This window comes from Passer montanus, unplaced genomic scaffold (genome assembly GCF_014805655.1).
Source record: "Passer montanus isolate IOZ18808 unplaced genomic scaffold, ASM1480565v1 scaffold19, whole genome shotgun sequence".
Taxonomy (NCBI): Eukaryota; Metazoa; Chordata; class Aves; order Passeriformes; family Passeridae; genus Passer; species Passer montanus.
In genome coordinates this window covers 7,322,131-7,349,017 of record NW_024366480.1, presented here as the reverse complement: position 1 = coordinate 7,349,017, position 26,887 = coordinate 7,322,131, and the positions used below count along the sequence as shown (strand labels likewise).

Sequence of the window (26,887 nt, the reverse complement as noted above, 5' to 3'; positions counted from 1 at the left end):
ACATAATGAAAATTGTACCACAGGGTGGAAAGGAAGGGACTATTCCTTTGTAAAAGGTTCCCCTCTCCATTCCTTTCATATTACTATATTCTCTAAAAAAATCAAGGTAATAGACCAAGAGAAAGCCCATTTTATACAGGTTTTTAACAATTATCATTTTAACCCTATCATGTGTCAGTATATTATACCTGATGTAACCTTTAAGAGGGTATTAGTCAGCAGAGACATCTGCATTTGTAGGAGATTCACATCTTAAAACTTTTATTCCAAGAGGCATCTTGGAAGTATAAGCCAAGAGAAAGGGAATATTTTTCCTTACAAGTGGAGTATGAACATAAATCCCCTTTCCCTATGAAATAACTATCTTTTCACTTTGTCTTGTTCTTCCCAATCCCGTTTGTGGAGGGAAAGGGAAAGCATTTTATTTACTTGTTTTACAAAAACCTACATTTCTTTGGAACCTTGACAGAGAATATATTAGAACTGATTGACTTCACTGGATTCAAATTATCAATGAACCTTGTAACACAATAGCTTCATAAATTGTTTGGGTGTTTTATAAGAGAAATAATTCAAAAAAGACAGAAAACATCACACTGAAAGTTGAGGATAGAGGCTAACACAGTCTAGAGCCCATTGGTAAAGTACCATCAGGTAAGCATTTCTGCCCTTGGCTTTTTAATATATTCACAGTTTCAGGTGAGGAAAACCTGCTTATCCTAGTTCCAGTAGAAAAATGGAACTAGGATATGCAGAATGACTTCACTAAGTTAATTATAATTACATTAGACAAGTTCTTCAATATTCTTAAACAAAAAAAAAAATGTATCAAATAATTATAAAGTTGTAAAGAATCACAGAATGAATCAGCTTTGAAATTACCTTCAAGATAACTGAGTCCAACCTATGACTGAACACCACCGTGTCAACTAAGCCATGGCACTGAGTGTCAAATCCAGTCTTTTCTTAAACACTTCCACCAGGGATCGCTCTTTCTGTGAAGAAATTCTTCAGATACTATAATTCAATTCTTCAAATATTACAATATTCAACCTAAACCTTCCCAGGCACAACTTTAGACTGTGTCCTCTTGTCCTGTCCTTTGTTACCTGGGAGAAGAGCCCAAACCACACTTGGCTCCACCCTCCTTTCAGGGAGCTGTAAAGAGGGATTAGATCCCCCACAGCACTTGTATTCCAGGCCCTTCCTCACCTCCCAGCCCCTCTCTGGCCCCACTCCAGCCCCTCAGTGTCCTTCCTGAACTGAGGGGCCCAGAACTGGACACAGCACCAAGGTGTGGCCTCACCAGTGCTGAGTACAGGACAGTCCCAGCCCTGGTCCTGCTGGCCACACCACTGCTGACACAGGCCAGGTGTCACTGGCCTTCCTGGCCACTGGGCACAGGCTGGCTCATGGTCAGCTGCTGTTGACCAGCACCCCCAGTCCTTTTCCATTGGACCACAGCCCACAACTTGCATTTTGGACTCTTATGTTTCCTCATTTTTTTCCCCCAGATAATTTAAATAGCACCTCAACATAATCATGGTTTTTATGATGATTCAGCTGAATTATGAGATACCCTTTTTGTAAATTTGAATGCTATCCAGAAACAGCTGACAGCACTGAATTCCTCTAGATGATACATTCTTGATTTTAGAAATATTTCTGTTTTAAGCAGTGTAAAAATATTTATGGAATGCAGGATTTAAAAATTGTTTTCAGATACAAAGTCAAAAGAAAAAAGATAGAAATATAATTTCTCAATTGCAAATAAATTTTAAAAAAGCACAAGACAAGTTGCATAAGGTTTGAATCATAACAAAGGATGTGGAAGAAGTTAATAGATTCAATTTCCCTTTGATAATGTGAGACAGAAAAATACTTTACTATGATTTCCTAGTGATTATTTACTTCTAACAATTCAAAGAATGTTGGATTCCACTGTCATGTTAACAATAAGAAAAATGACAACCAATTATGTAAACAGAATCCTTCAGATAAAATTTCTTCACTATTTAGGAATTATGAAATCAAAAGACTTAGCCCAATCAAGATACATTCCTGTTGATTTATTTAGAATAATCTTCTAGATAATTCTAGCCAAATGGCTTTTATTTCATTAACCAAACTAGCAATCTTATGTACACTGGTGCTAAGAATCTTAAGTACAGAATTTCCAGAAGGGAAGAACTTCACTAGATTAGAGGACTTCGGCCTCAAGCCTGTTCTATGTCAAAAGTGAAATTTGGCCTAGAGGTACTATGCTTTGTATAATTCCTCAGTCAGGTGTCTGTGCAAGAGTTCAAAATAAACTCACATTTCCTGTTTTTCAGTTAAGACTGGCTATGACTGTTTTACCATGAAAGCTTAAATGTATTTTAGAAAAAAATTACCAAGAGGGTAAATATCTCACTAGATGATACAGTCAAAGCAGTTAAACACCCTCCTCTTAAAACAGTCATCCTCAGCACAGTGCATGTTTCACTGAGGGAATTTAAGTCAGTTTTCCTGATATTTTGCCTTGGCACAGTATTGTTTTAAGTCTTACGGTCTTTCTCTAAAAGGCTCTCCCCAGCTATTCTTGACACCTTTTCACTCATTACTGTACCTGTTTCTTGCAGACAGTAATTCATCAGCTAAAACCAAACACTGTATGGGGCCTTGGATGCTGAGGGCCTTCCACTGCAGCTCTGTAATCTGACTGTCAGGAGGAGAAACCAGTGGCAAGTTTGAACAGGTCTTGGTAAAACCCACACTGTTATTATGGGCGGGGAGGGGAGGGCGCGGCCATCGCCCCCATCCCTGCCCGTTCCCCGGAGCCCTCAGTGCGCAGGCGCCAGCTCCCCACCTCTGGGGGGCGTGGCCGCGGCCGCGCAGGCGCAGCGCCCACAAGAGCCGCGTCGCGCCTCTGCCTTTCCTCTCTGCCGGCTCCAAGATGGCGGAGTACGACCTGACCACCAGGATCGCGCACTTCTTGGACCGGCACTTGGTCTTCCCGCTGCTGGAATTCCTCTCTGTCAAGGAGGTGCGTGTCTCTCCTAAGGGTGGGGAAGCCGGCTGTGGGAGCGGGAAAGTCGTAGGCCGTGCTGCCAGCTGCCGGTGCTTCCCGCGGGCCTTGGTGCGCCGCGGCCGCCGCTTCCTCCCGCGGGCCTGGGCGCTGCGCGGGCCGGGCGCGGCCCGTGGGGGATTCGGAGCCTCCCTGGGGAGGAGCTCGAGGCTCCTGTGCCGCGTGAGTCGAGGGGCGAAGCGTGCGGGGCTGCCCGGGGAGGGCCGGGAGCGGAGCCGAGGGAGGCCCGAGGGAGCCGCTCCGTGCCCCGGCCGCGCAGCTCCTCGGCGCCTCGCTGGCGAGGCAGCGCAGGCTTCCTGCGCTTTCTCCTTCTTCGGATCTGGCGTAGTGGCTTTTCCTCACCTGTATTTGGAGACAGGAGAAGTCAAAGCTCTCCTTGCAGCCGCAGTCCCACGGCGTGGTGCAGTCCTGCGGCTCTCGGTGCTCGGGCCGTCCCGCAGCCGGAGCTCAGGGCCGTCTGTGGGATTATGCCAATGCTGCTAATTAATTTTAATTTGAAACCCGTGAGATCACGAATTTGTGTTGGAAACAAATATAAGTCCCTTCTGGAGTTATCCGTTGTTGGTCTTCTCAAGTATGTTTTTAAGTTCTGTTGCTACAAAGAACATAGTAATGCTGGAGGTACCTCAGATGGGTGCTTCCGGTACTTCAGACTAAACCATTTTCTAATGGGAGCGAAATGTATAAAGTTATGTAAATTTTTAATTTAAAGCGGGTGTTATTTTACCCTTCAGAAAGGAGCTGATGAACTGTGCGTGTGCATTGAGACAGCTTGACCTGGCCAGCTGTCATGTCTAGCATGTGGAGTTTGCTTCATGCCCCCATGTCTGGGGGCACTTGTACATTAGCATTTTTATGCCACCTGAAGTCAGTTCAGCAGTTAATTTTGTGGTGTTAGTGTTGAACAACACAGGGTTCAGAGCTGAATTAAACTTCTACAGATTCTTTATCTGAGCTGTTCACAAGTGTGGTGTGGTGAGTTGTAATACAGTTCTTGTGCAAATATGTTTTTGAGGAATGTACTGGATTTGGCTTTTGCCTACATCTTCAACATCTAACAGCAGTTTGCAACTCACTGATAAATTGTGGAATATGAACTCTAAAAAATAATTTGAGAAGTTTAAAAGTATACCAGTCAATTACATAGCTATTCTAAATTTATTTTTATGCTATAGACCTAGCAATAGATTAATCTGCCCCACAATTAAATTGTTAATTTAATCTTGTGCATCTCTTCTGAAATCCACTTTAAATAATTTAACTAGTCTTCACTGTTCAGCATTTTATTTTGTGAAAAGTATTCAGTACTTTGAAAAAAAAAGTAAGATTAAGGTTTTTTAATTTTTTTAATATGTATGTAATTTTGCAATAGGAATTACTATTCCTGTTAATAACCTAGTAATAGTTACTTGACTTCTAATTAGCTTTTGAAGTACCTGCTTTCTATAGATAGCAGGAAATATTTGGTATTTTGTCAAGACTGAAAATGCAGAAAGGCTTTATGGTAATTACTCTTAATGATAGAGGAGTGAGATTTGATGCTTAAAACACTTCAGTTGTGCAGAAGTCCATGAGCTGTGCCATAAAAGTAATGCATAATATGAATTGAAACTCCTCAACACTATTCACATGAATCTGTTAATAATTCCTGTTTCAGATATACAATGAAAAAGAGCTGCTCCAAGGAAAACTGGATCTCCTTAGTGATACCAACATGGTGGATTTTGCTATGGATGTGTACAAAAATCTTTATTCCGATGAAATTCCTCATGGTAAGCTGCTCATTAGATGTAAAGCTTGTTTTTCAACCTTTCTGTCTAACATAATAACTAGTGGTAATTGCTTGTTGTGTTCAGAAACTGGAGTACTGTTTAATTTGGGTGTTACCAGAAGGATGTGCTGTACTGAGACAAACAGAATGCCCTAATCCTGGGAAGTTTGGGTTTGTTGGTCTGTCAGGAGCTTAATCTTTGAGTGACCTCTTAAATATTTCCATGCTGATTTGGTAATTTCAAGCAATTTGAAGGTGTTGCACCGCAGCTATTGGAGTTGCAGTAGCTTTTAATCTGTCAAATTAAACACTTGCACAGTGATTTGGTGACTTTGTCTTTAAAGCATCCTGTGTGTTATGATTAGAGTTGCATTGTAAGTAATTCTGTTGATTTGTCTGTCTGTGGCTGATTTTTAGACTTTGAGAGATTTTTTTTTTAAAATGTCTGTTTTCTTAAGTTTTGGCAATATAGGAATTATAGCAAATTAATATTATAATGAATGCAATTTCTTACTGTTTTGTCCATGATTTTGATAACTTCTCTGTTTACTACTAAAATTTCTGTCATCTTGAGGAACATTTGGGAATGGGAAGAAAATAGATTATATAGCTTTATCTAATTTCCATTCTTCATGGGTATTTTGATTTTAAGGGTTTTCTCCCAATTCTTTTTCTTATAGGTTGTGTGTTTAATTTTGTTGGTTTCTTCCTGATCTAGTCTTTCAATATCCAATGTCTTCCTATTTCTCCATCTTTTTTTCATGTTGGTGAATTCCTCACCTTTTTCTTAGCTATTGAGACTGCAGTCTATTTTTCCTGCATCTTAGGAGGAAGAGATTTGGGTGCTGTAGCATTCTTCCTCTGGGTCTTGCTCTTTTCAGGCTCTTGAAGTTGCAGAGGTGGCCACTTTCCTCTTTGGCAGAAGAAAATTGATAGGATATGGACATTGGAGTCAATGCTTTGACCAAGTGTGTGCTAGCATTAGGTGGGAATTGTTATGGGCATGTCTACCATGACACATGGGACTGGTAACATGTAATGAGAACCAGGGGGTTCACTTCTGGTGATCTAAGAAACAGCTGTAATAATAGCTTCACCTTTAGGTTGCTTAACAGTTCTACTGATATAAAAAGTCAGGCTGTATCAAGGCTATTAAAAATATCTCAACTCTGAATAGGTATTCCTCTTTCTTTCCCTGCTTCAGTCTTTTTAAACTGTTGACTGTTACTGTTATCAGCAGTAATTAAGGAGAAAATACTAAAGAAGTAAGCAAGACAAGAAATAGCAATTCTACCAGACTTTCACTAAGTAACTTCCACTAAGTACTCCAAATGTCTTCAGAATTCTGATTATAGCCAGTTCCTTAAGCAGATTGCCTTAGAGCATAACTTCTTAAGGTCACAGCTGTAAGAAAGTTGAATGAATTTTCTCCCTTGGAGAGCTCTTCCTTCATGAAAGACTAGAAATTTCCACACTTGTTTGAAAATAGTACAAGAAAAACACTACATCTCTTAAGATTTTAGATCATCAATTTGGCAGGGTTTTTTTTCTTTTAATAATGACTTACTGTTGTTTGATGTGTGGCTTTTATTCAGTTAACATAAGCAGAGCTAGTTCTTTCACACATTTTTCAGGTTGCTTGCTTGCACAGCTTCCTATGCAAAGGCCTTAACTTCTGAGATCTTTCTGGTCTGTCTGATCTTCTTGTATCAGCACTTACCAGCATGTGTGTATGGACAGGTGGTTCTTGTGGAATCACTGGCATCCTTAGAAGTTTACACTGCCCTTTTTTAGGGCTTCACTGTTTAAAGTACTCAAAACTAAGTTCACTTAGACAGTTACAATTAGAAATGTCCCTGCACGATTTATAGTTGCTTTTGTCTTGTCTTCCATGAGATGACCTTACAATTGCACACCCAGGAGATGTTGCAGGAAAACATTTTCATATTCTTAGTAAGTCTGCTGAATGTTTTTTCTTTCATCTGTTTCTTCTTACTCTTTTATAATTCCAAGAGTCGGCTGAAGGTGGAGATAATTTCTCCTTACTGGAACACTTCCTGTCAGGCAAGTTGTTCTCGTATTTAGTTTGGGTCACCATTATGGTGTTAGCCACCTTGGATGTCCTGTTCAAATATCTGTGTTGTCAGATCATGAAAGAAATGTTGACTCTCTTCACCGTGGCATTGAGTGTTCTGGTGTGTGGCTCACTTTCACAGTTTCCTGCATTTATCTCCTGGGATTTAGTCTTGGCTTCTCTGATCCCATGTGTTTCACATAGCTAATGTCAGATGATTTTTCTTGGTTTTTTTAAACATACACACTTTTCTAAATTTTAAGTCTTCATTTTATTGCATTGCTAGCACTTGGTGAGGAATTTGGGGTCTGTGTAAAATAATCACCATAAAACTCTTAGTTGAATTTCCTAACAGTTTTTCATAAAGGGCTTAATGTTTCCATTAAGCACAGTGTGTTCAAAATCATAATTTTGCAGGTTGAGCTGCTTGAAATTTTCCTGTCAATTCTTAGTTAGGTATGCTCTAAATGGTCTTTCAGAACCTGATCATCAGTCAGAAGAAAATCAATCTTCATGGTATCATTGGATTGTTTACTTTTTTGCAAGTTTATTTGGAGTAAGTGAACTTAGTTAAAGGTTGTTCTCCCTTAGTGGAAGCCTAAAGATACCTTGTCTAATACAGACTCTGCTCCAGCTGTACCTGCTCTCTGGTGGCCTCCACACAGGAGGAAAAGAACCAAATGTTAGAAGTTTTTACTGAGTTACAGAATTGTTACACACAGCTGGATTTGAGGCTTGACTGAGAGGGTGGGTGAGGTAGGAATTGGGAAGTGTTCAAGTGTCAGCACCATGTAATTACAGCTTGGTTCATGTAAAAACTTAAAGCATTAATTAAAGTCTTTTTGTTTGTGTTCAGCTTTGCGTGAGAAAAGAACAACTGTTGTTGCACAGCTGAAGCAGCTTCAAGCTGAAACAGAACCTATTGTCAAGATGTTTGAGGATCCAGAGACTACGAGGCAAATGCAGTCCACTAGGTAATTTCTAACATCATTTGTCAGGATGGCTTGTTGGTACCTCTCAAGTGTTGCTGCTGGGAATGCTTTCTGTGTAGGAACTGCAAGAAAGACATTTTTATTTTCATACAGTATTTAAGTAGTGCTTGTGGTCAGGTCACTTACTCTCTCCACCCCCAAACTGTTCCAACTTGTTGGTGTAAGGTTGTGCTCATAATAGTCTTTTCAAGATGTATCCAATTTCTTTTAAATTTTCTTATGGGAGTAATTAAAGTGGAATGAGTTTGTCTGCACATTGTATCTAAGATCTATCGCAGTTTCACCATGGTTAAGTTTGAATTGGGCTCTGTAGGAAAGAGTTCGGCTGTAGTCACTGAGGAGTAACTGCACCTTCAGCAGAAAGGTGGGCAGGTATTTGTTTGGCATAAATTACTCCTTGTTTCCTTTAGATAGGAATCACTGTTACTGCTGTTGTAAATGTGTCTGGCAAGCTGGAATAATAATTGGATCCCTTCTTCAGCCTTACTTGCCCATAAATTTTAAATAGAGCATATTGTATCAGACAGAGAAACTATGGCTTAACTTGAATTTGAAGGTGAAGCCTGTACTTGGGTTTATTGTTGGCAAGCTTTTTGTGCATCCGCTAATAATGTAACATTAGGAAGGCTGTAACACTGCTTCTGGAATTTCTTAGAAAAACATTGAATATATAAACTCTTCGTTCTAGTCTGCAGAAATCTAGAAATCTTCTGTATGAACCTTTTTTTTGTGAACAAACTCCCTGAAGAATGTGTGTTCCTCAAAGGAGAAGAACTTGATTAAAATTTACTGTATTTCGAATACTTTTTTTCTTGCCTCTGTTCCATTCTTTGTGTTGTTTTCATAATTTGTTATAGATCAGTTTAGATCTTGGTCAGTGCAGAAATGGTGAGGTTCAGTGTATTATGTCTCAATGCACGCATGGAACTAGATGTCAGTAGGAATCATGAAATCTGTTAGATTTACAGCACATCAGAAGTTTGTTTTCCGTTCTGATACCACCGGAATGTATGTAAGCTTCTGCTGTAAAACCATTTTGATCTAAGTAAACTGTCTTTGCATCTGATTTCAGAATGGATGTTCATGTAAGGTAATTACATAAAGAAAAAGGAATTACATTTGTTTATGACTTGTGTTTATGCAAAGCCAGGAGTCACTTGCTTTTATAGGTATAGCTTTGAAAGTGAAAGTCTCAGTTACTGTGGCAATTGAGCCTGTCTTAAAACTTCAAATCTAATTGAACATACAGAGGTCTTGTCCAATTCTTGCTTTGCCTTTAGCCAGTTTTTTTAATGCTAATTAGCCTAGAAAAATGTTAATAAAATACCAGAATTTCTTGGGGAATATGCTCTGTTACTTGACTCTCGATTCACAAAAGTTGGTCAGTAGTATGTACTTCAAATTGGAAATGCCTTGTGTGGGAGCAAGAGTGACAATACAGTCAATAAATGCATGAATATAACTTGTCTAATGCTACAGAATATTAGCCCTACTACTCATCTGCAGCAAGTTTTGATTTAGAACTGGTACGTGACTTGTGTTTGTAAAATATGTGGAAACTTCACAGCTCAGAAGTTCTGGTTTTGGTTTTTGGCTCAGGAGTAATTCTAATCCAGATTATTTGGGTATCTATCATTATCTATCAATTGGGCTGAAATATGTTCCATATGTCTAGACCTGAGTAGTGTGCTGTAGATAGTAGAAACAAGTTTTGATTCTTTTGGAAATTACTGCAGATGATTCTAAATCTGTATCAAATTGATATAGCTGCATATTATCAGGACTTTATATCATGACTTTTGATCCATGATGGCACTGTTTGGAATATCCGTCTCTGGGAGATAAGTAAAGGAGATTTTGCAGGTAGAAGTTCTTTCAAGAATAAACCAAAACATTTCACTACTCTAAGCAGCTGTTGGAGGACATTGACTTAAAAATTACAGTGATAGTCAGTATTACTTATCCTCGAAGTATGTTTTAGTGGAACGAATCCATGAGATTATTTAATTGCTTTCAGAGGTATGACTGAGGATTGTCATTCTTGGCTCACTTGGCAATTTGCCATTTCCCTGTAGAATCTTGTACTATAAGTTCTAGTTAAACTCATATCTTTGCAGTCAGTTGATTTCAGAGTAAATAGGAAAATACTCTCATACCATTTTTACTGTATCTTTGTCTTGGGGAGTTTGCAGCTTCCCTCCTGGAGGCTTAAACTTCTCTTTGATATAGGTAATAATGCTTGTTCTTTTAGTATTAATATTAAAAACAGTCTTCAGAGATGTGCTCACATGATCATAGAAGTTAAGAACTTAGTAGTATGATTATGTTTTATGGTTCTGTGTTCTGCACATACTGGCTGTGGTAGAGATACTCTTGTGACCCACTCTGTCTCAGTGCTAACAGTAGGAAAAGTTTCCTTTCTACTTTGATTTACTTTAGTCTTTGCCAACTTTTTCCTATTTCTTGTTGAAGTCAAGGTTGTCTAGAGTAACTGCTCTGGAATTAGAGCATAAGAGTGGGAAGAGCTATAATTCAGAATTTAACTTTCATACTGAAAGCTAAGGATGCTATCAAATTTAAAACAAGTTTCCACTCTTTCTTAACTGTAGTTACTGTTACAGGTGGCATTCATTACTTAAAATTAGAATGATTTTAAGATTTTTGAAACTACACGATATAGTAATAGATGTAGCTGTTCTTGAACAAGTGGAAGAATTTTATTTCAAATTCATGTTTGCCATTTCCCTGTAGAATCTTGTACTAGAAGTTCTAGTTAAACAAACTTATATCTTTGCAGTCAGTTGATTTCAGAGTAAATGGAAAAATACTCTCATACCATTTTTACTGTATCTTTGTCTTGGGGAGTTTGCAGCTTCCCTCCTGGAGGCTTAAACTTCTCTTTGATATAGGTAATAATGCTTGTTCTTTTAGTATTAATATTAAATAAAAAACAGTCTTCAGAGATGTGATCACATGATCATAGAAGTTAAGAACTTAGTAGTATGATTATGTTTTATGGTTCTGTGTTCTGCACATACTGGCTGTGGTAGAGATATTCTTGTGACCCATTCTGTCTCAGTGCTAACAGTAGGATAAGTTTCCTTTCTACTTCTGTTTACTTTAATCTTCACCATTTTTTTGCTATCTCCTGTTGAAGTCAAGGTTGTCTAGATTAACTGCTCTGGAATTAGAGCATGAGAGTGGGAAGAGCTCTAGTTCAGAATTTAACTTTCATACTGAAAGCTAAGGATGCTATCAAGTTTAAAACAACTTTCCACTCTTTCTTAACTGTAGTTATTGTTGCAGGTGGCATTCATTACTTAAAATTAGAATTATTTTAAGATTTTTGAAACTACATGACATAGTAATAGATGCAGCTGTTGAAAAAGTGGAAGAATTTTATTTCAAATTCATGCTCAGTTTTTTCTGTTTTGCCTTTAAAATATGTTGCATTGTGTAGTATTGCATGGTGGCTACCAATTTATTTTGTGAAACAAGTGCTTTCTATCCTTTTATTATAGAGATGGTCGGATGCTGTTTGACTATTTAGCTGAGAAGCACGGGGTAAGTGTTGTAGCTGCTGAATTCAGTTCTAAGTGTGTCCACCCAACTTCCCTCACATCTGACAGCATTTTGACCAAGTGTGGCCTGGCATTTTGTCCTGTCTTCTGTCTATATAGCTAATAGGTAGAATTTCTAATATTAACATATGTAAGCCTTTGAACTTTTAATTTTTATAACAAAAAAAGAGCTGAATGTTAATGCTGGCTGCACCTGTGTAACTCAGGTATGCTTTGTAATGCAAGATTTCATCTTTTTCTGGTATTGGTATAAACCTTAATTCTATAGCATGGATTGAGAATATAATAGTTTTCTGTTGTCTTTTCCTATGTACAATGTCTTTGGAAAAGCTACAGATTTCAAATCTTAATCTACCATTAAAATCATCTTGTGACAGTGTGGTTTTTTTTTCCCTAGGAAATAAAAGCTTTTATTGTATTCCTTTTCAGTTTAGGCAAGAGTACCTAGATACACTCTACAGGTATGCAAAGTTCCAGTATGAATGTGGTAACTACTCAGGAGCTGCAGAATATCTCTACTTCTTTAGGGTTCTGGTAAGTTTTGATCGGTTGTTGGTTGGCATTTAGTTTATTTGTTTGTTTACTTGGTGTTATTTTCAGTGAAATACTTAAAGGAGTAAATTGTCTATATTCATTGTTAGCATGTAATACTTTATAGCTTTTTGAGGCAATTACTGTATGCTAAAGTTTACAGTAATGTTAGTAATCGTCACTATGGTTCAGCAATTCTGTTATTTTCAAGTAGAACTCAGAATTGTTCTTTGAATTTGTATGTCTTGTAACATTTAATTGTATAATACAATGAAGTGAATACTTGGTTTTAAGAATACTTAATTTTGTACACAGATGTAGTCAACAGCAGTGAAAAACTTGCAGGTGGATTGAATGTAATTAATGGTGAACTGCCATCTTCTTATCTGAGCTCTGATCTGTTCTCTCTTGAATTCTGTGGGATGTAGTCAACAGCAGTGAAAAACTTGCAGGTGGATTGAATGTAATTACTGGTAATGGTGAACTGCCATCTTCTTATCTGAACTCTGATCTGTTCTCTCTTGAATTCTGTGATGGATTTAAGAGTATAAGTCATCTCCCTATGAAATGTAGACAGCTCAGATGATAAATGTATAAACAGATCCATCGTCTCTGAAGCAACTCTTTTCATCTTGTTGTAATTCATATCATCTGTTACTGGTGGGAGTGAATTTTGAGAATAAAGATTTGATGTCTTGTAAGAATCTTAGCACAGTAAGTTTGTTGGTGGTGGTCAGTGAATGTGCTGCTTTACTAATAAATGGAAATTTAAGGTAACTGCTTGAAAATCCAGATAATGTAGCTGGAACAGCTACAGTACCTAAAAGCAGTTATTGTGAACAGCTACCTCTAATTAAAGTGATTTGGAACCAGCACAGAGCATGTGAACTTTCTCAACTCAGTGTCTGCTAAACTGGCACTTGGGTTGCCTGGAAGGATACACTGCTCATAATTCAGTATCTTGTAGATTTGTGCAGTAATTTTTGAAAACATGTAGTGGTTCGTACCTTGATCCTTTTTCCTTGCTAGTTTGTATTCCCATCTAAAAGTAATCTTAACTCTCTGAAATACTGCTAGAGTAAACCACAAAAATTTCTGTAATTGACTGTAATTAAAGAAGAAAAAGTGGGAAATGTATCTTTAATGGGAAGAACAGGGCTTAAAGGTCAAATGAGTTGAGTTGTTAGTCTGAATTTTGATGCTAAAGCTGACTTTCAGCGTTACAGGTTCTTTTTATGTGCCAGCAGAAAGTGAAGGTTACATATGTAGGTTTGTGGGTAACTGCCCTTAATTCTTCGTGCCTTTTTTCTGGGCATAGCATTATGTTCTAGTATGTCCAGTAACCTCAAAAAATAAAGTACTGATTTTGTGCTGGTAATAGCTTAGTATAAAACTTTTGTTACTAATTCTCATAGGAGAAGATTTGTTTAAAAGCCCTGTGCGATGAAACATAGTCTGTGAAAGAACTATTGTAACCAGTCTGAGAACAGAATTTGGCATTGTGAATGGCACAGTCCAACTCATTCCTGTGTAAAACCAACACAGCTTGACCTTAGGACTGCCCTTCCAGGAAGCAGGTTCAGTGCTGCTGAGTTGCAGTTCCACTGGACATTGCTGTCACAAGTACACTTCTGGGCAAGGCATTAGCAGGGAGAGTTTGGAATGCTAGCTTTTTGAAGGTGGTTACTTTATGAGTAATCATAAGGTTACAAGTTCTTTAGGAACCTGCCTTGTAATAACCTTGTTTTACTAGTTTAGAAGCATTTTTTGTATGGTGGAACAAAAAAAAGAAAACCCAAAATAAATTTGGAACCACTGTGTTATCTGGTGCTCAGCCATTTTATTTTTTTTTAACTTAAACTGCAGCAGCATGGATCTTTGTCTTTGACAGGATTCCTGGTTTCCATTTAAAAAAAAAAATTACTACTGTTTTTTGTTCCTGTGTCTGAACTGTTTTTCTGAAAGAGAAACCCACTAAATTTGGAGAGTTAGGATTAGGCAAAATTGATATCGTGTAAATAAAAAATACTGCCAGAAAATACCGTTTGTAATTTTAAAAGTAAATAATAATTTTTAACAAAATACTAAGAGTCTGACTTTGTTGCTATTGTTGAACATAGGTTCCAGCAACAGACAGAAATGCTTTGAGTTCTCTTTGGGGAAAACTGGCATCTGAAATCCTGATGCAGAATTGGGATGCAGCCATGGAAGATCTCACAAGACTAAAGGAGACAATAGATAATAATGTAAGTAAAATCTTGGACATCTTAGCAAGGTGAGAGGTTAGAGGTGCTAGTACTCAAGTGTTATTATAGATCACTTGCAGTCTTATTTGGGAATAGGTTGCCACCTTTTCATTTGATACTTTCGTACTGGCAGTGGGAAAGTCCAAGGATGCTAGTGAAGAAATAATGAAACATTCTTTTTCAAATTGCTTGCCTCTTTAACAGGTTAGACTCTTGTCTATATTTTCAAATAGATTTCCAATAAACAAAAAAATCTTAAGGATGTATTTGAGGGCAGGGTATCATTGTGTGAAACTGCTGTTTAAATTTCAGATAGTTATAGTATTCATCTTTGGGAAAGAATAGAACACATGTGAATAAACAATATTATCTGAGGAAGAGAGTTCTTTTGACAGAAATTGCAATCAGCTTGTATTTGGAAACAGTTTTCAGCTAGTGCAGCTTTCTTAACAAAACTCTCCTGAGTTTAGATGAGTACCAAGAACTGAAACGGTGAGTGGGGCTGCAGTACTAATTCAGAGCAACTGATGAGATTAGGGACCTCTCAGTCTTCCTCTTTGCTTGTGGAGCTTCCCTGGCCATGTCAGAGATGTGACAGTTTCACTCTCCTGAACCAGAGTCTTGAGAAAACAGGGTTTTTCTGTCCCCCAGTTGTTCTTTGTCTATATGGCAGATAAGTAGTGTTAACAAATTTTCTTCTGTAATTTTGTTGTCTCTGTGATTCTGTATGGTTATAATAGACTATTTGACTTGTTTATTAAACTCCCAAGATTTTTTTAAGATTGAATCAGAGCAGTTGTTGTCACACTCTTCAGAGTGAGGATTACTTGCCGTGTCAGTTCATCCCCAGTGTGTTATTTTGCAGTCTTGTTTGAAATGCTGTTGAAATTTGCAGCTAATACAGGTACTTGGAGCTGAACCCTTGTTTGTCCATTATCAGCAGGTTTAAATAAAGATAACTGGTTTTTTTGTCTGAAAGTGATTGTAGAGTTTCATCATTGTGTGAAGGTCTGTGGCAAAAATGTCTTGTGAAGATTTAGAAATGAAGTAAAACAGAAAAGGTGAAAAAGCGAAGTAGTTACTCGGATCACATCTGAGGGAGGGAGTACAAGGAATTCAGAATTAAGACAGGAAGTAATTTAGGTCAGTATGGTGGTCTTGTAAAGCTAAAATCTGCTCTTACTATGAAAAATGTGAATTTCAGGAAACAGTTTGGAATACAATATTGGAAAATTTATCTTGCTTATAACTTTCACTAGATTTACCATTGAGATGACAAAAAAGCTGGAGGTCAGACTCAGCCTGACACTGGTGACAGTTATAAAAAGCTGATGCAAAATCACAACATTTTGGGCAATTACAGGTTTCCATAGATCAGTATTCAGGCAAACTTTGTATTGTGTTTGACTTGAGCCAATGTTACATTTTCTTCCAGTCTGTCAGCTCTCCACTGCAATCTCTTCAGCAAAGAACATGGCTCATCCACTGGTCTTTGTTTGTATTTTTCAATCATCCTAAAGGGAGAGACAACATCATTGACCTTTTTCTCTATCAGCCGCAGTAAGTTGTGTTGTACCATTGGGGAGGGGTTTAAATCAAATTGATGGCAAATGATAAAAAGCTTGCTGAGCTTAGGGCTACAGGGTGAAGGTATTGTTCTATTCTGATTGTAGAAAACTATTTCACAATATTCTTGGGAAATCCAAGACTAAAAATGAAAATTGAAACACTATCTAGTTGTGAGAGAATTGAATTATGTGTAGATCTAGCAGTCTTTATTGCTCTCCTTTGAATGCTCTCTGATAACTTCATACTTTTCTTATGTTGTGGCACCCAAAACTTCACCCAATACCAAGGTGAAGCTGCCCCAGTGCAGAACAGAACAGGACAGTCCCCTCCCTTGCCTGGCTGGTGATTCTCTGCCTGATGTCCACCAAGACGCAGTTGGCCCTCCTGCCTGCCAGAACACACTGTCACTCACATTGAGCTTGTTGTTGACCAGGAGCTCCAGATCCCTTTCTGCTCTCCAGTTTCTGATTCCCCAGTCTGTACATAGATCCAGTGTTGTCCTGTTCCAGATGCAGAATCTGACACTTGCCCTTGTTATACTTAATACAGCTGGTGATAGTCCAGCCCTCTGATTTTTGTCGGGATCTCTCTGTGGGGCCTCTCTGCCTTTGAGGAGTTAAGAGCTCCTCCCATTTTAGTGTCATCAGCAAAGTTCTGTATACCTTTGAGTTCTTACCTATGTTTTTTCTTTGCAGGTATCTCAATGCAATTCAGACAATGTGCCCACATATCCTCAGATATTTGACTACTGCAGTCATAACAAATAAGGATGTTCGTAAACGTAGACAAGTGCTGAAAGATCTAGTCAAGGTCATTCAGCAGGTAAGGACTGCAGTATCTGATATTTTTTGCCTCCTTTTTAAGGAGACTTCATTATAACATTCTTCTAGTAATATATCTGGGTTAGGTATTTTGATACTTGTTTTTTGTCAATGAAAGGTTTTACTGAAGTAAAATGGATATCAGTCAGTGGGAGGATGGAATAATTATTTTTCTCCTTCCATATGCATGAGCAGTATATGTACACATACATGCAGTAGAGTATGCACGCTGTTCTTATTTTCTGTATTATTACATGCTAAAAATCCAGTGAGATGTGAAATGGCTTTAGACCCAGTTCTTTTTCAGCTATCTGTACAGTAAATTGTTGTATGAATAAGGGTTCTTTCTTGGATTTCAAAACCACTGAATTTTGGGTGTTGATTTGAATTCACATGCATTCTCTTGAAAATGGTTCTGTTGTCACTGTGACATGAGGATGGAGATAAAAATAAAATAAAAATTGCTCTGTAGCAATCAACAGGGGTTTAAGGCCCAGATTTTTATCTGAAATCACCAAACAACTTGTATACAAATGAATGCACTTCAAATACTTGATAATGTTGTGAGTAATAAATGTTGTCTCTCTCTGTGTGTGTGTATATATATAAAGCCCAGATTTTTATCTGAAATCACCAAACAACTTGTATACAAATGAATGCACTTCAAATACTTGATAATGTTGTGAGTAATAAATGTTGTCTCTGTGTGTGTGTGTATATATATATAAGTATGACAGTACAGTTATTATAGGCTAGCAGTCACTTATAACCACGTCAGTCATTTGGGAAACTGTGCAAAGCACGGTCAATGCAATGATTACATTTTAGCTACAACTGAATCTGTTTTTAAGCATTAGTGTTCACAAAAAAGTAGCATAAGCAATAAATCAGTGGTAAATGTGACTCAGCTTTTATCTAAAATCTGATTGTTACATTGAGCTTCTAATATAATATGAATTTACTTACTTAAGTTACTTACTTGAAGTAAGTGACATGCTAGAACTTCTTGCTTTTCTTTAATCATGCACACCATTAGGCTATTCATTTTGAAAATACCAACTTGGGCTTTGGTTTTGAAATCACCTCTCAGATTTCTTAGTACTCTTCTAGCTCTGTATGATTCATGATATTAAATGACGATGTGGTAGAGATTTTATAGATTTGAAATAACTTGTGGTGCTGCTTTAGTAGTAGTAAAAGATTGTTTATACTTGCAGCATCTTTGCAAGTATTGAACTGATAGATAGGCAGTCTGTTTATTGAAATTGAAAGATGCTCATTCAAGACCATTTTGCAAATAATGGTTAAAAAGTGCAATTCTGATGTGAAAAAGATGTATAGAGCTGAATTTTAAACGTAAATAATGAGATTGTAAGTACAGTTCTTTGGAGAAGGAAATAACGGTCCATAAATAAAAATATCTCCTAGGAATTCCCTTAGTCTGTTGATTTTAACATATGCAAAAGCAGATACTGATATATACTGATTTAAGCTGTCATATAATACGCATTAGGAGCACTTAAAGAGATGTTTGTTACACCTGAATTTACACAATTGTATATAGATGTCGTGTTGTCTCTGCCTGGGAATTGAGAAAGTTGAGTAACTTCTGTAATGCCAAAACAAACTGAAGTAGTTTGTGTGTAGAAAGTAGCATTTTTGTTAGCTGTGTTGTCTATGAAAATCAAATAATCATTCCGTTTCAAGTATGAAGGATTTGGTGTTGGAGTCATCTTTGAAATCAGAATTTAGGAAGGCTATTCTATCTTATTTTATGAAATTTGGAGGTTTGATACATAGACAGCTCTAGTCTCTTGACAGTTTCCTAGCCCAAAGATTGCAGCAATAAATACTGAAGGTGAAACTGCACCTCTAGTTGTTTTACCAGACTGTTGGGAGGAAGCACATTTTTGTAGCTTTTATAAGAGGAATTTGGAAGTTCAGCTTTTTTTAAGGTGATATATGGACTTGTTTTCACTATTAATTTTTTTGAGACTATAAGGAATACTTGAGTGACCATGTGGCCTTGATTTCTGATGTTGTTCCTAATTGTTTTTTATAGGAGTCCTACACATACAGGGACCCTATCACAGAGTTTGTGGAATGCTTGTACGTTAATTTTGATTTTGATGGAGCGCAGAAGAAGCTGAGAGAGTGTGAAACAGTAAGACTTAAAATATTTATAAGACTCCTTTTCCTCTAAATAAAGACCTCTAAAATTCACAATGGACTGCTAATTCGTTTGAAGTGATGTTTGATTACATTGCCGGTGTTTTCTGATAAACTCATGGTTGGGTGGTGTTGGGTTTTATGACAGCTCATTTTGTAACACTTAACACGTGACTTACCGTTAAGGGTATAGCTTTAATGTTATAATAGTGTTATATTTAAGGAATTCTAGAAGAAGAAGCAAATAGGTAATCATGCATTTGGCTGAGCTTCAGGTGTTCCATTAAAATCTGAGAAATGCTTGAAGAAAAGCTCGTATTTGCCTTTTGTTGTGAAAGATGAGTAGGGAGTCAAATTTTATGTTGAAAGGATCTTCAGTAGTTAGGACTGCATTAGAGTTTGTCTACAGCCTTACTCGCTTTTTGAGTCAGACATTAGTGATCATGTTAGCAATGCAATTTAAATTTAGTAAGATGCTGAACCATGAAAAATATTGTTCATCTGTAGCTTTGTCTACAGCCTTACTCGCTTTTTGAGTCAGACCTTAGTGATCATGTTAGCATGAAATTTAAATTAAGATGCTGAACCATGAAAAAAATATTGTTCATCTGTAGCGTTTTTGCCACATCTTTGAGCATAGCAATAATATTTTAGGTATACTGTGGGCTGCTCTTAGTTTTTGGCTTTATTTGCTGGCAGTGTCTACCAGTAGGTTTCTATTGACACGTTTGCTCTCATGTTCCCTTTCTGCTGGTACTTGCAGGTGCTTGTGAATGATTTCTTCTTAGTGGCGTGCCTTGAGGACTTCATTGAGAATGCCCGTCTCTTTATATTTGAGACTTTCTGTCGCATCCATCAGTGCATCAGCATTGGGTAAGAGAATGTCTTCATTCCTCAGTTCGGAAAATCAGTCATGGAGGACAGTTTGACAAACAGTGCAAACTTCAGGAAGTATTCAGTTGTTAGGTAAAATCCTAACTGAAATCTCATTTGCATGGTATTCTTTCTAGTTTTATAACTCTGATGTGATTTACTTGAATTATAATTATATTTCAGAGTTTAATTATTGTGTGTAACTGCAAAAATACCTCTCTCTACCACCCCTGCCCCCCCACCCCCAATCAAGCAGTACTTTCAAGCTAAAACTGGTATGGTTTTAAGTGGGATCTCTGCTGGATTTAATGGGAACTTCCATACCCAGTGTCACCAAAATCCTGGTGACAGTACCTCAGTTGGGCCTCATGTGGGCCTCAATTCACATGTTGAGGTAGAGTGTTAATATTAAGTAAATACAAACTGCAAATACAATAATTACTTAAATTTATTTTTGTTTGGAAGATACAGATACCCATGTCTCTCTTATAGGTATGTTCTTTCAAATTTATTGAATCCCATTGCCTTTTTCATTAATTAAATAGAAAACTATGGATTTTATTCCCTGTGACACAAAGTGATTCAGCTGTAAGCATTGTTATTAACAAATATGTTTGTTGGTTATTCGGATTTATTTTATAAATGCAGGCTTTTCAAATGGATGAGCTCTGATGCCTCTTGTATATATATTTTTAAAAAAACTAAATGGGAAGATATTATGTGTGCTTGAGATCTCTTTCCATTTGGCCTTTGCCCACATTTCCCATATTTCCACATCCTTTAATTAAAAAGGAAGAAGTGAAAACTCTGAATGCTATAAAAATCTCACTGATAGAGAGCAGTGCAGAGATCCTTGAGATAGGAGAAATGAAGGCTGTTGAATCGATCAAGTTCAATGGAGTCTTGTTACTAGCTTGTATCCAGAGCAAGTAAGTGCATTTAGTCCTCTGAGGCAAGGATTTAACACTGCCTGATTTCAAAGGAAAGGATTTGAGAGAAAATTGTCTGTTGTAAACTTCTTGGAAGAATTGCTTTTTTATGGATAGTTATGGTTGGAAAAAGGACTGATTCTTACTATTTTTAATCTTTAGTCACTGGGTGACATTTGTCTTCATTGCCTTGGGAAATTTTTTTATCCTTTGTATCAGCTTAAAATAGTCAGTGGCTTTGATGTAAAAGGGAAACAGTGAATTAGAGCATTTTAGTCAGCTGTGGTGTATTGGGTTTAAGCATATCGTCCTAATAGGAAATGGAACTACATACTGTGAGCAGAGCTTTTCCATACTTAATATTTGTTTTCATAAGAGGGCTGATTTTTTGTCTGAAATCACTTTAAGCAGATGTACTGCGTGCTTAGGCATAAAGGGGGTTTGAGGAAGTATTGGGGGAAAAAACCCCCCGTACATACAGTGCTCTTAAGGATGAGTTTCTGTGGAATATAAAGCCCAATAGTGTCTTGCTCTTTCTTACAAATTCCTTTTGTGGATACTGCACATATTCAAGTACAAGTTTTCAATGAAACTAGATGTTTAAGCTTTTTTAACTAGACACTGGATGTCTTTCTAAGAAGTCTCCTCTTACCTGACCCCAGTCAAGGGGCAATGACTCCTCAATGTGTACATTAAGAATTTTTCAAGTCTTGTATCAAAAGATATTGATAAATTGTGGTCAACATACCAATGATTCATTATGGCAAAAATAGCAAGCTTTATCAAATTTTGTGGCAGGTAATTGCCATTTATTCAGTTTTTATTACTTACAGTAATAGTTCATATTTTTTGTGCTATGTGTGGTATTTCAGCTTTAGGTATGATAAAAAATATTGTGGTTGGCTGTCCTTATTATGTGTGAGTGGTTCCTAAATACAGGTAAAAGTGTCCTTTCTTTGTAAGCATTATAGTGTGTTGTGAGGGAAGTGATAGATTGGGAGTTGAGATGTTTATCTCAGAGTGACATGGATATTTCTACCACATACCCTTAAGTTAATTGCACATGGAGTCGTCAGTAATGAGGTGGTTCTCAGTAGGTCATTGTGTTTTTAATGATGGATATCAGCCTTAAATTTCTTTGCAACCTGGAACAATCATTATATTTAGGCTGATTAATTTAGGTACATAAGTATTTTTTAGTGTATTTCAGAGTTGCTTTTGAAGAAATTAGCCAGTTGAAATTAATGTGTGGCTGAGACATAGTTCTTGCATTTCTTTGTTTGCAAGTGGTTTCCACTACTAATCTGGAGCAAAAAACTAGATGGTTGTAACACAGTGCTTGATGAGTACTGCTTAGCTATTCAGAATGAATTGGAAAGCAGTAGGAAACTTGCTATTCCTTATATTTGCTTTATCAGTTGTAACTTAAAAGTTTGCACATCCCAAATCACCCTGTGATTGGTTTACTGTTTGAAATATCGTCTTTAATGGGAGTAATAGATGAAACTAATTCTATTTTAATTAGTTTGATATGCCTATATTTAATTGGAGAGCTGGATAGGCTTCATTCTTCTTTTGTACTGGACATACAAGAAAACTTTATGTAAGATGGGCTTGTTCATATATGAGCATGTGAGGATTTCAGTTAGCTTGCCATTTAAATGAAAACTTAAATAACACTAGCCTAGCATGACCCAAATAAGTGAATTTCCTTATAAAACTAGGGGACAGAAATTATTTTAAAATCTGCAATTTGAAATTAACTGTAACTAATGATAGACCATTCTTTAAATTTTAATTTAAAGTATTTCATTATAATTGACTTAATTTTTATTGAATTGTATGAGGAATCTTTATAAATAGTGGTAGCCTATAATACAAATTCTGTTGCATTCTTTCCTTAATATTAATGATGTTAATATGTATTTGTAAATCTAAACGAGGCACTGTTGCTTCAGCTGTCAAACTTGAATGAGGCTAAGCTGTGTTTTTTATACCTCAGGGGTTTTAAATACATGTTCTAACTGTGATAGGAGAATAGTGGTGTTTGCTACAGAATTATAATCTGGATAGATCATCTTGCATTTGCTCTGGAAAAACAGAGTATACTTTTTTGGCCGTGTGTGTTACTTTACCAGGAAAATACCTCTATGTTATACATCCATTCACTTTGGGTGGTCCTGGCTGCTTCAGGGTAGGCTGCAAGGAGACTGAGAGGGAATCCAGTTGCCACAAGTGCTGGAGGAAGGTCATCTTTTGTGTCAAAGATGTGTTCAGGTTCTAGATTTTTTAACAGATTTATTCTTTATTTACTAAAAGATAGTTGCTACCTGATAACATCAGTTGTTTTATACTAAAATTTAAAAATTGTGTAAGTCTCAAAGCTACAAGGTGAGATAAAACAGATTTTACATCCTTTTTACTCTGTCATTTTCATTCTTTGATTTTTAAGTTTTCCAGACATATTGGCAGGAAAATAATAGTTGTGTTACTTTTGTTATGTTGCTAGATATATATTTTAAGTTTGTTAAAAAAACACTTTTTAGTTGAAAAAAGCCACTTCTGAAGCAGCTGAGCTAGTATTAAATTGTGGATATAATAGAAAAAGGTAAAATTATTTGCTATGAACAAATGCAAAATACTTCATAGTTTCTGGCTTGGAATGATTCTCTAGAAATCTGTGCCTTCTTCCCCTCTTGTTAGATGAAGACTTTAAGGAAAGAGGAAAGTGCAGGTGCTGTAGATTGGAAGTCATCTGGTTTAATGCTGTGAACCCAATTCTATCTCTGAGCAGGTCCCACAGCAGTATTCCATTATGCTGTTTAGTCAGGAATCCACAAGTAAATCCTCCTACCTCCATGGAGGTTCCACACTTCCAAAGCTCTGGTGGGTTGCTTAATCCCCAGTGTAGTGGCAGTAGCCTTTCTTGTGGTCATCTGGAAGGGAATTTACTTTATCTAAATCTTACTAATGTTTCTAAAAGAGAAATGTGAACATTTTACTCACCCTCATGTACTTTCAGTTTAAAATGTCTTTAGTTTCAAGTCAGATGCTTAACATCACTGATTGGGGGTAATAAAATTATTGTACTTTTTTTGTATTGAAGTATATCATGTTCTGTCCAGGTGACTGATAATTCCACAAAAATTTCCATCCCTAGTGTCTTCTGCTCTCTTCTGCCTTTACAATTGCTCACTCAAACACTTCTTACCCATTTGTCGTGTTATTTTGCTTAAGTGAGTCAGTGTAAATCCAGTATTTTAAGTTATTTGGGTTTTTTTTCTATTCACTTCATGTTTATCTGTGGAAAAAAATGGAATTTGCCTTTATAGTTGGGAGAAAGGTAAGAGCTCAAGACCATATAGGAGAGACAGCTGTATAAAGAAGTGTAAGTAGAAGTCCAGTCAGGTAGATGAGCTTACAATTGATAGTCCATAAAGTATTTACTTGATGCAAATAATCATCAAGAAGAAAATCACTTTTGCAAGTGGAGAAAAAGATGTTTAGGCAAGATTCTGTAAAATGGTGAGAAATTGACCCTTGTGCAGCTCAGTGTAGCCAGCTGACTTTTTAGTCATGCCTGTGGCCTTTACCTCATGTTTGTTACCTTAGTCTGCAAGCTGATGGAAGAATGAGCGTTACTAATGCCCTGTGTGAGCCAACTGCCAGCAGGAAGCTGAAGGAGTTAGCTGGAAAGCCACAGGAAGCACTGTTAGGAGGAATTATTCCTGGACAAGAGTGCTTGTTTGATGAATTCCTTTCTGTGTTCTCCCCCCTTCCTTCCTTGAAGTTGCACAAGTTTTAGCATAGTTTATCTGTCATATCTTCTATACCAAGCTCTGTCTCATGGGTCTTGTTCTGAACTTTGGAGTGAAGTTTTCTTGCTAGACATTTTTTTTGACTGCTGATTCCATTCCTTTTTTGACTGCTGATTCCATTAAAGTAAGAATAAAAGCAGTTTGGTTTTTTTTGTTTTGTTTTATAATAGTGGTGCTGGTTTTATGTTAATAGTGAAATTACTTATATGGCAGTTTTTCCAAGAATGTTTGTGTAGACAAGGTTTAATAGATACATAGGAAAATGGTGCAGGTCAGGATTTAAAAGCAGTATGGTGCAGTTCAGAATGAATAGGTATATGCTTTGGGGTATGAATTCCTTATTTGCAGTGGGGGTGGGAGATGTGCAGGAGAGCATGTATGTAATTTTTAAAACCATTTCAGTCCAATTACAGTAAGCTTCCCAGCTATGCAGCATTTATTGAATCTTGGACTATGCCATACTTTGTGTTGGAATATGAACTTGTATTCCATAGTCCCTTATTATGTTTACCAACATCAGAGAGATTGTTTTGCCATTTAATAATTTAATTTATCTTTTAGTATGTTGGCAGATAAACTGAATATGACTCCTGAAGAAGCAGAAAGATGGATTGTCAATCTGATCCGAAATGCGCGATTGGATGCCAAATTGGATTCAAAGCTGGTAAGACTACATAGAATCATGGAGTGGCTTTTGTTGAAGGACCATAAAGACTGTCCAGTTACAGCTCCCCTGCAGGGACACCTCGCACTACACCAGGTTCCTCAGGGCCTCATCCAACCTGGCCTTAAGCACTTCCAGGGATGCAGCACCCACAGTTTTTCTGGACAACCTTTTCTACCCTCATAGTAATCTAATCTAAATTTGCTCTCTTTAATTTTAAAGCCAGATGGATCCAAGTGAATTTGTTGAGTTTTTAATTAAATTTCTTTTACTTCATGGGCAAAGAAAAACAATAGAAATTAAAACTTTCTGTTCCTGGATAAAGTGTAGTGGATTTCATTTATTGTGTTTTGTGCTTGTCTGTAAGACCTGTGAAAGTTTTGAAAGCAGAGTATTACATTAAAGATCCTTGCATTTTGAGCAATTGTTAAATTTGTTCTGTTTTTGCTGGGTTCTAGGGCCATGTAGTCATGGGCAACAATGCAGTCTCACCTTATCAACAAGTGATTGAGAAGACCAAAAGCCTGTCTTTTCGTAGCCAAATGTTGGCTATGAACATTGAGAAGAAACTGAATCAGAGTGGTAGATCTGAGGTCGGTATAAGTTTTGTTTTTCTTAATTCTTGCTGTCTTTTTTTAAGAAAGATAAACTTAAGTATAATTCTTAACCTATCCCTTAATTCACCGGATGTTCTAATACTAGAAATTATGTTGAAAAAGACTTTGTCATGGGGAGAATTAGACAGTAGTTCTTGCTTTCTTTTTTAGCCTTTCTCTTCATCATTAGATTTTATTCTGTTGCATAACTGTTTCTGTCATTTGCTGTTCTGCTTCTTTTAAATGGTGTCCTTCACCACCAGGAAAGGGCAGATTACGAAGTGTGACACTTACAATACTTTTGAGTACAACTCACTTGGAAAAGTATTATAACTACTTTCGTAAGTGCTTATGTGGTATTGAAAGGAGAATGAATGGTGCTTAAGATTAGAATATGGAGGAAGAATTGTGCAAAACCCTGTTAAATCTTTTAAGTGAAATTCTAGAAAATGAAGTTAAGTCATTGAAAGGTTTAAGTAGTACCAGTGAAAATGAGAAAGTTGGCTAGATGATCTGGTTTTGCTTCCCTCCACATTACAATATGAGAAGCTCTGTGAGGCAGAACAGCGCTGTAATAGGGATGGCTCTCAGGCCCAGCCATACATCTTTAAAACAAACAAAAAAAAAATAAACCACACAGTAAAAGAGCTTAAGCATTATAAGCTTTATTGTGCTTCCTCAGTGCTTGGCTGAAATACTGGTGGAAGTTGGACAGGCAGTGCACTGTTCTGTTAATGGGAAATTGTATGAAACTTGTGTATCATTACTTTCTTTAAAAAGATAGCTGAAAAATGAGTCCTAGATTTATACTGGCATCTTCTAGAACGTCTCCTTTTTGAAACTAGTAGCTTGGAGGACTCTAGCTGTACAACTCAATTGTAGTATGTGTGTCTTTAATCTTTATTCTTATTGGGTACTCTTCATTATTAACAGCATTCCCACTGTTTAAATTAATGTGTTATAAATTTCATTAAGTGTTAGGTAATATAGTAATTTCTTCTAATCTTTATTCATTTTTTTAGGCACCCAACTGGGCTACTCAAGACTCTGGATTCTATTGAAACACTTCTGCAGTGGGGACAAATTTCTTTATTTGACTAAAAAGCACATAAATACATAATCTTTCTGAGAAAAGTAATTATGTGTTAGAGCTTATGTTATTTGAATAAAATTGGCTACTTTTATC

At 36.9% G+C, this 26,887-nt stretch overlaps 1 protein-coding gene across 1 annotated transcript; it reads left to right on the top strand.

Moving 5' to 3' along the window:
* Window positions 1–2,867: 2,867 nt before the first annotated feature.
* Window positions 2,868–26,887, top strand: EIF3E (eukaryotic translation initiation factor 3 subunit E). The gene is made up of 13 exons (XM_039706159.1): window positions 2,868–3,025; window positions 4,725–4,839; window positions 7,769–7,886; window positions 11,426–11,468; window positions 11,915–12,019; window positions 14,137–14,262; window positions 15,698–15,822; window positions 16,527–16,653; window positions 18,715–18,816; window positions 19,585–19,694; window positions 25,003–25,105; window positions 25,564–25,698; window positions 26,724–26,887. The coding sequence occupies exons 1-13, from the start codon at window positions 2,936–2,938 to the stop codon at window positions 26,760–26,762; spliced, it is 1,338 nt and encodes a 445-aa protein (XP_039562093.1). The 5' UTR covers window positions 2,868–2,935; the 3' UTR covers window positions 26,763–26,887.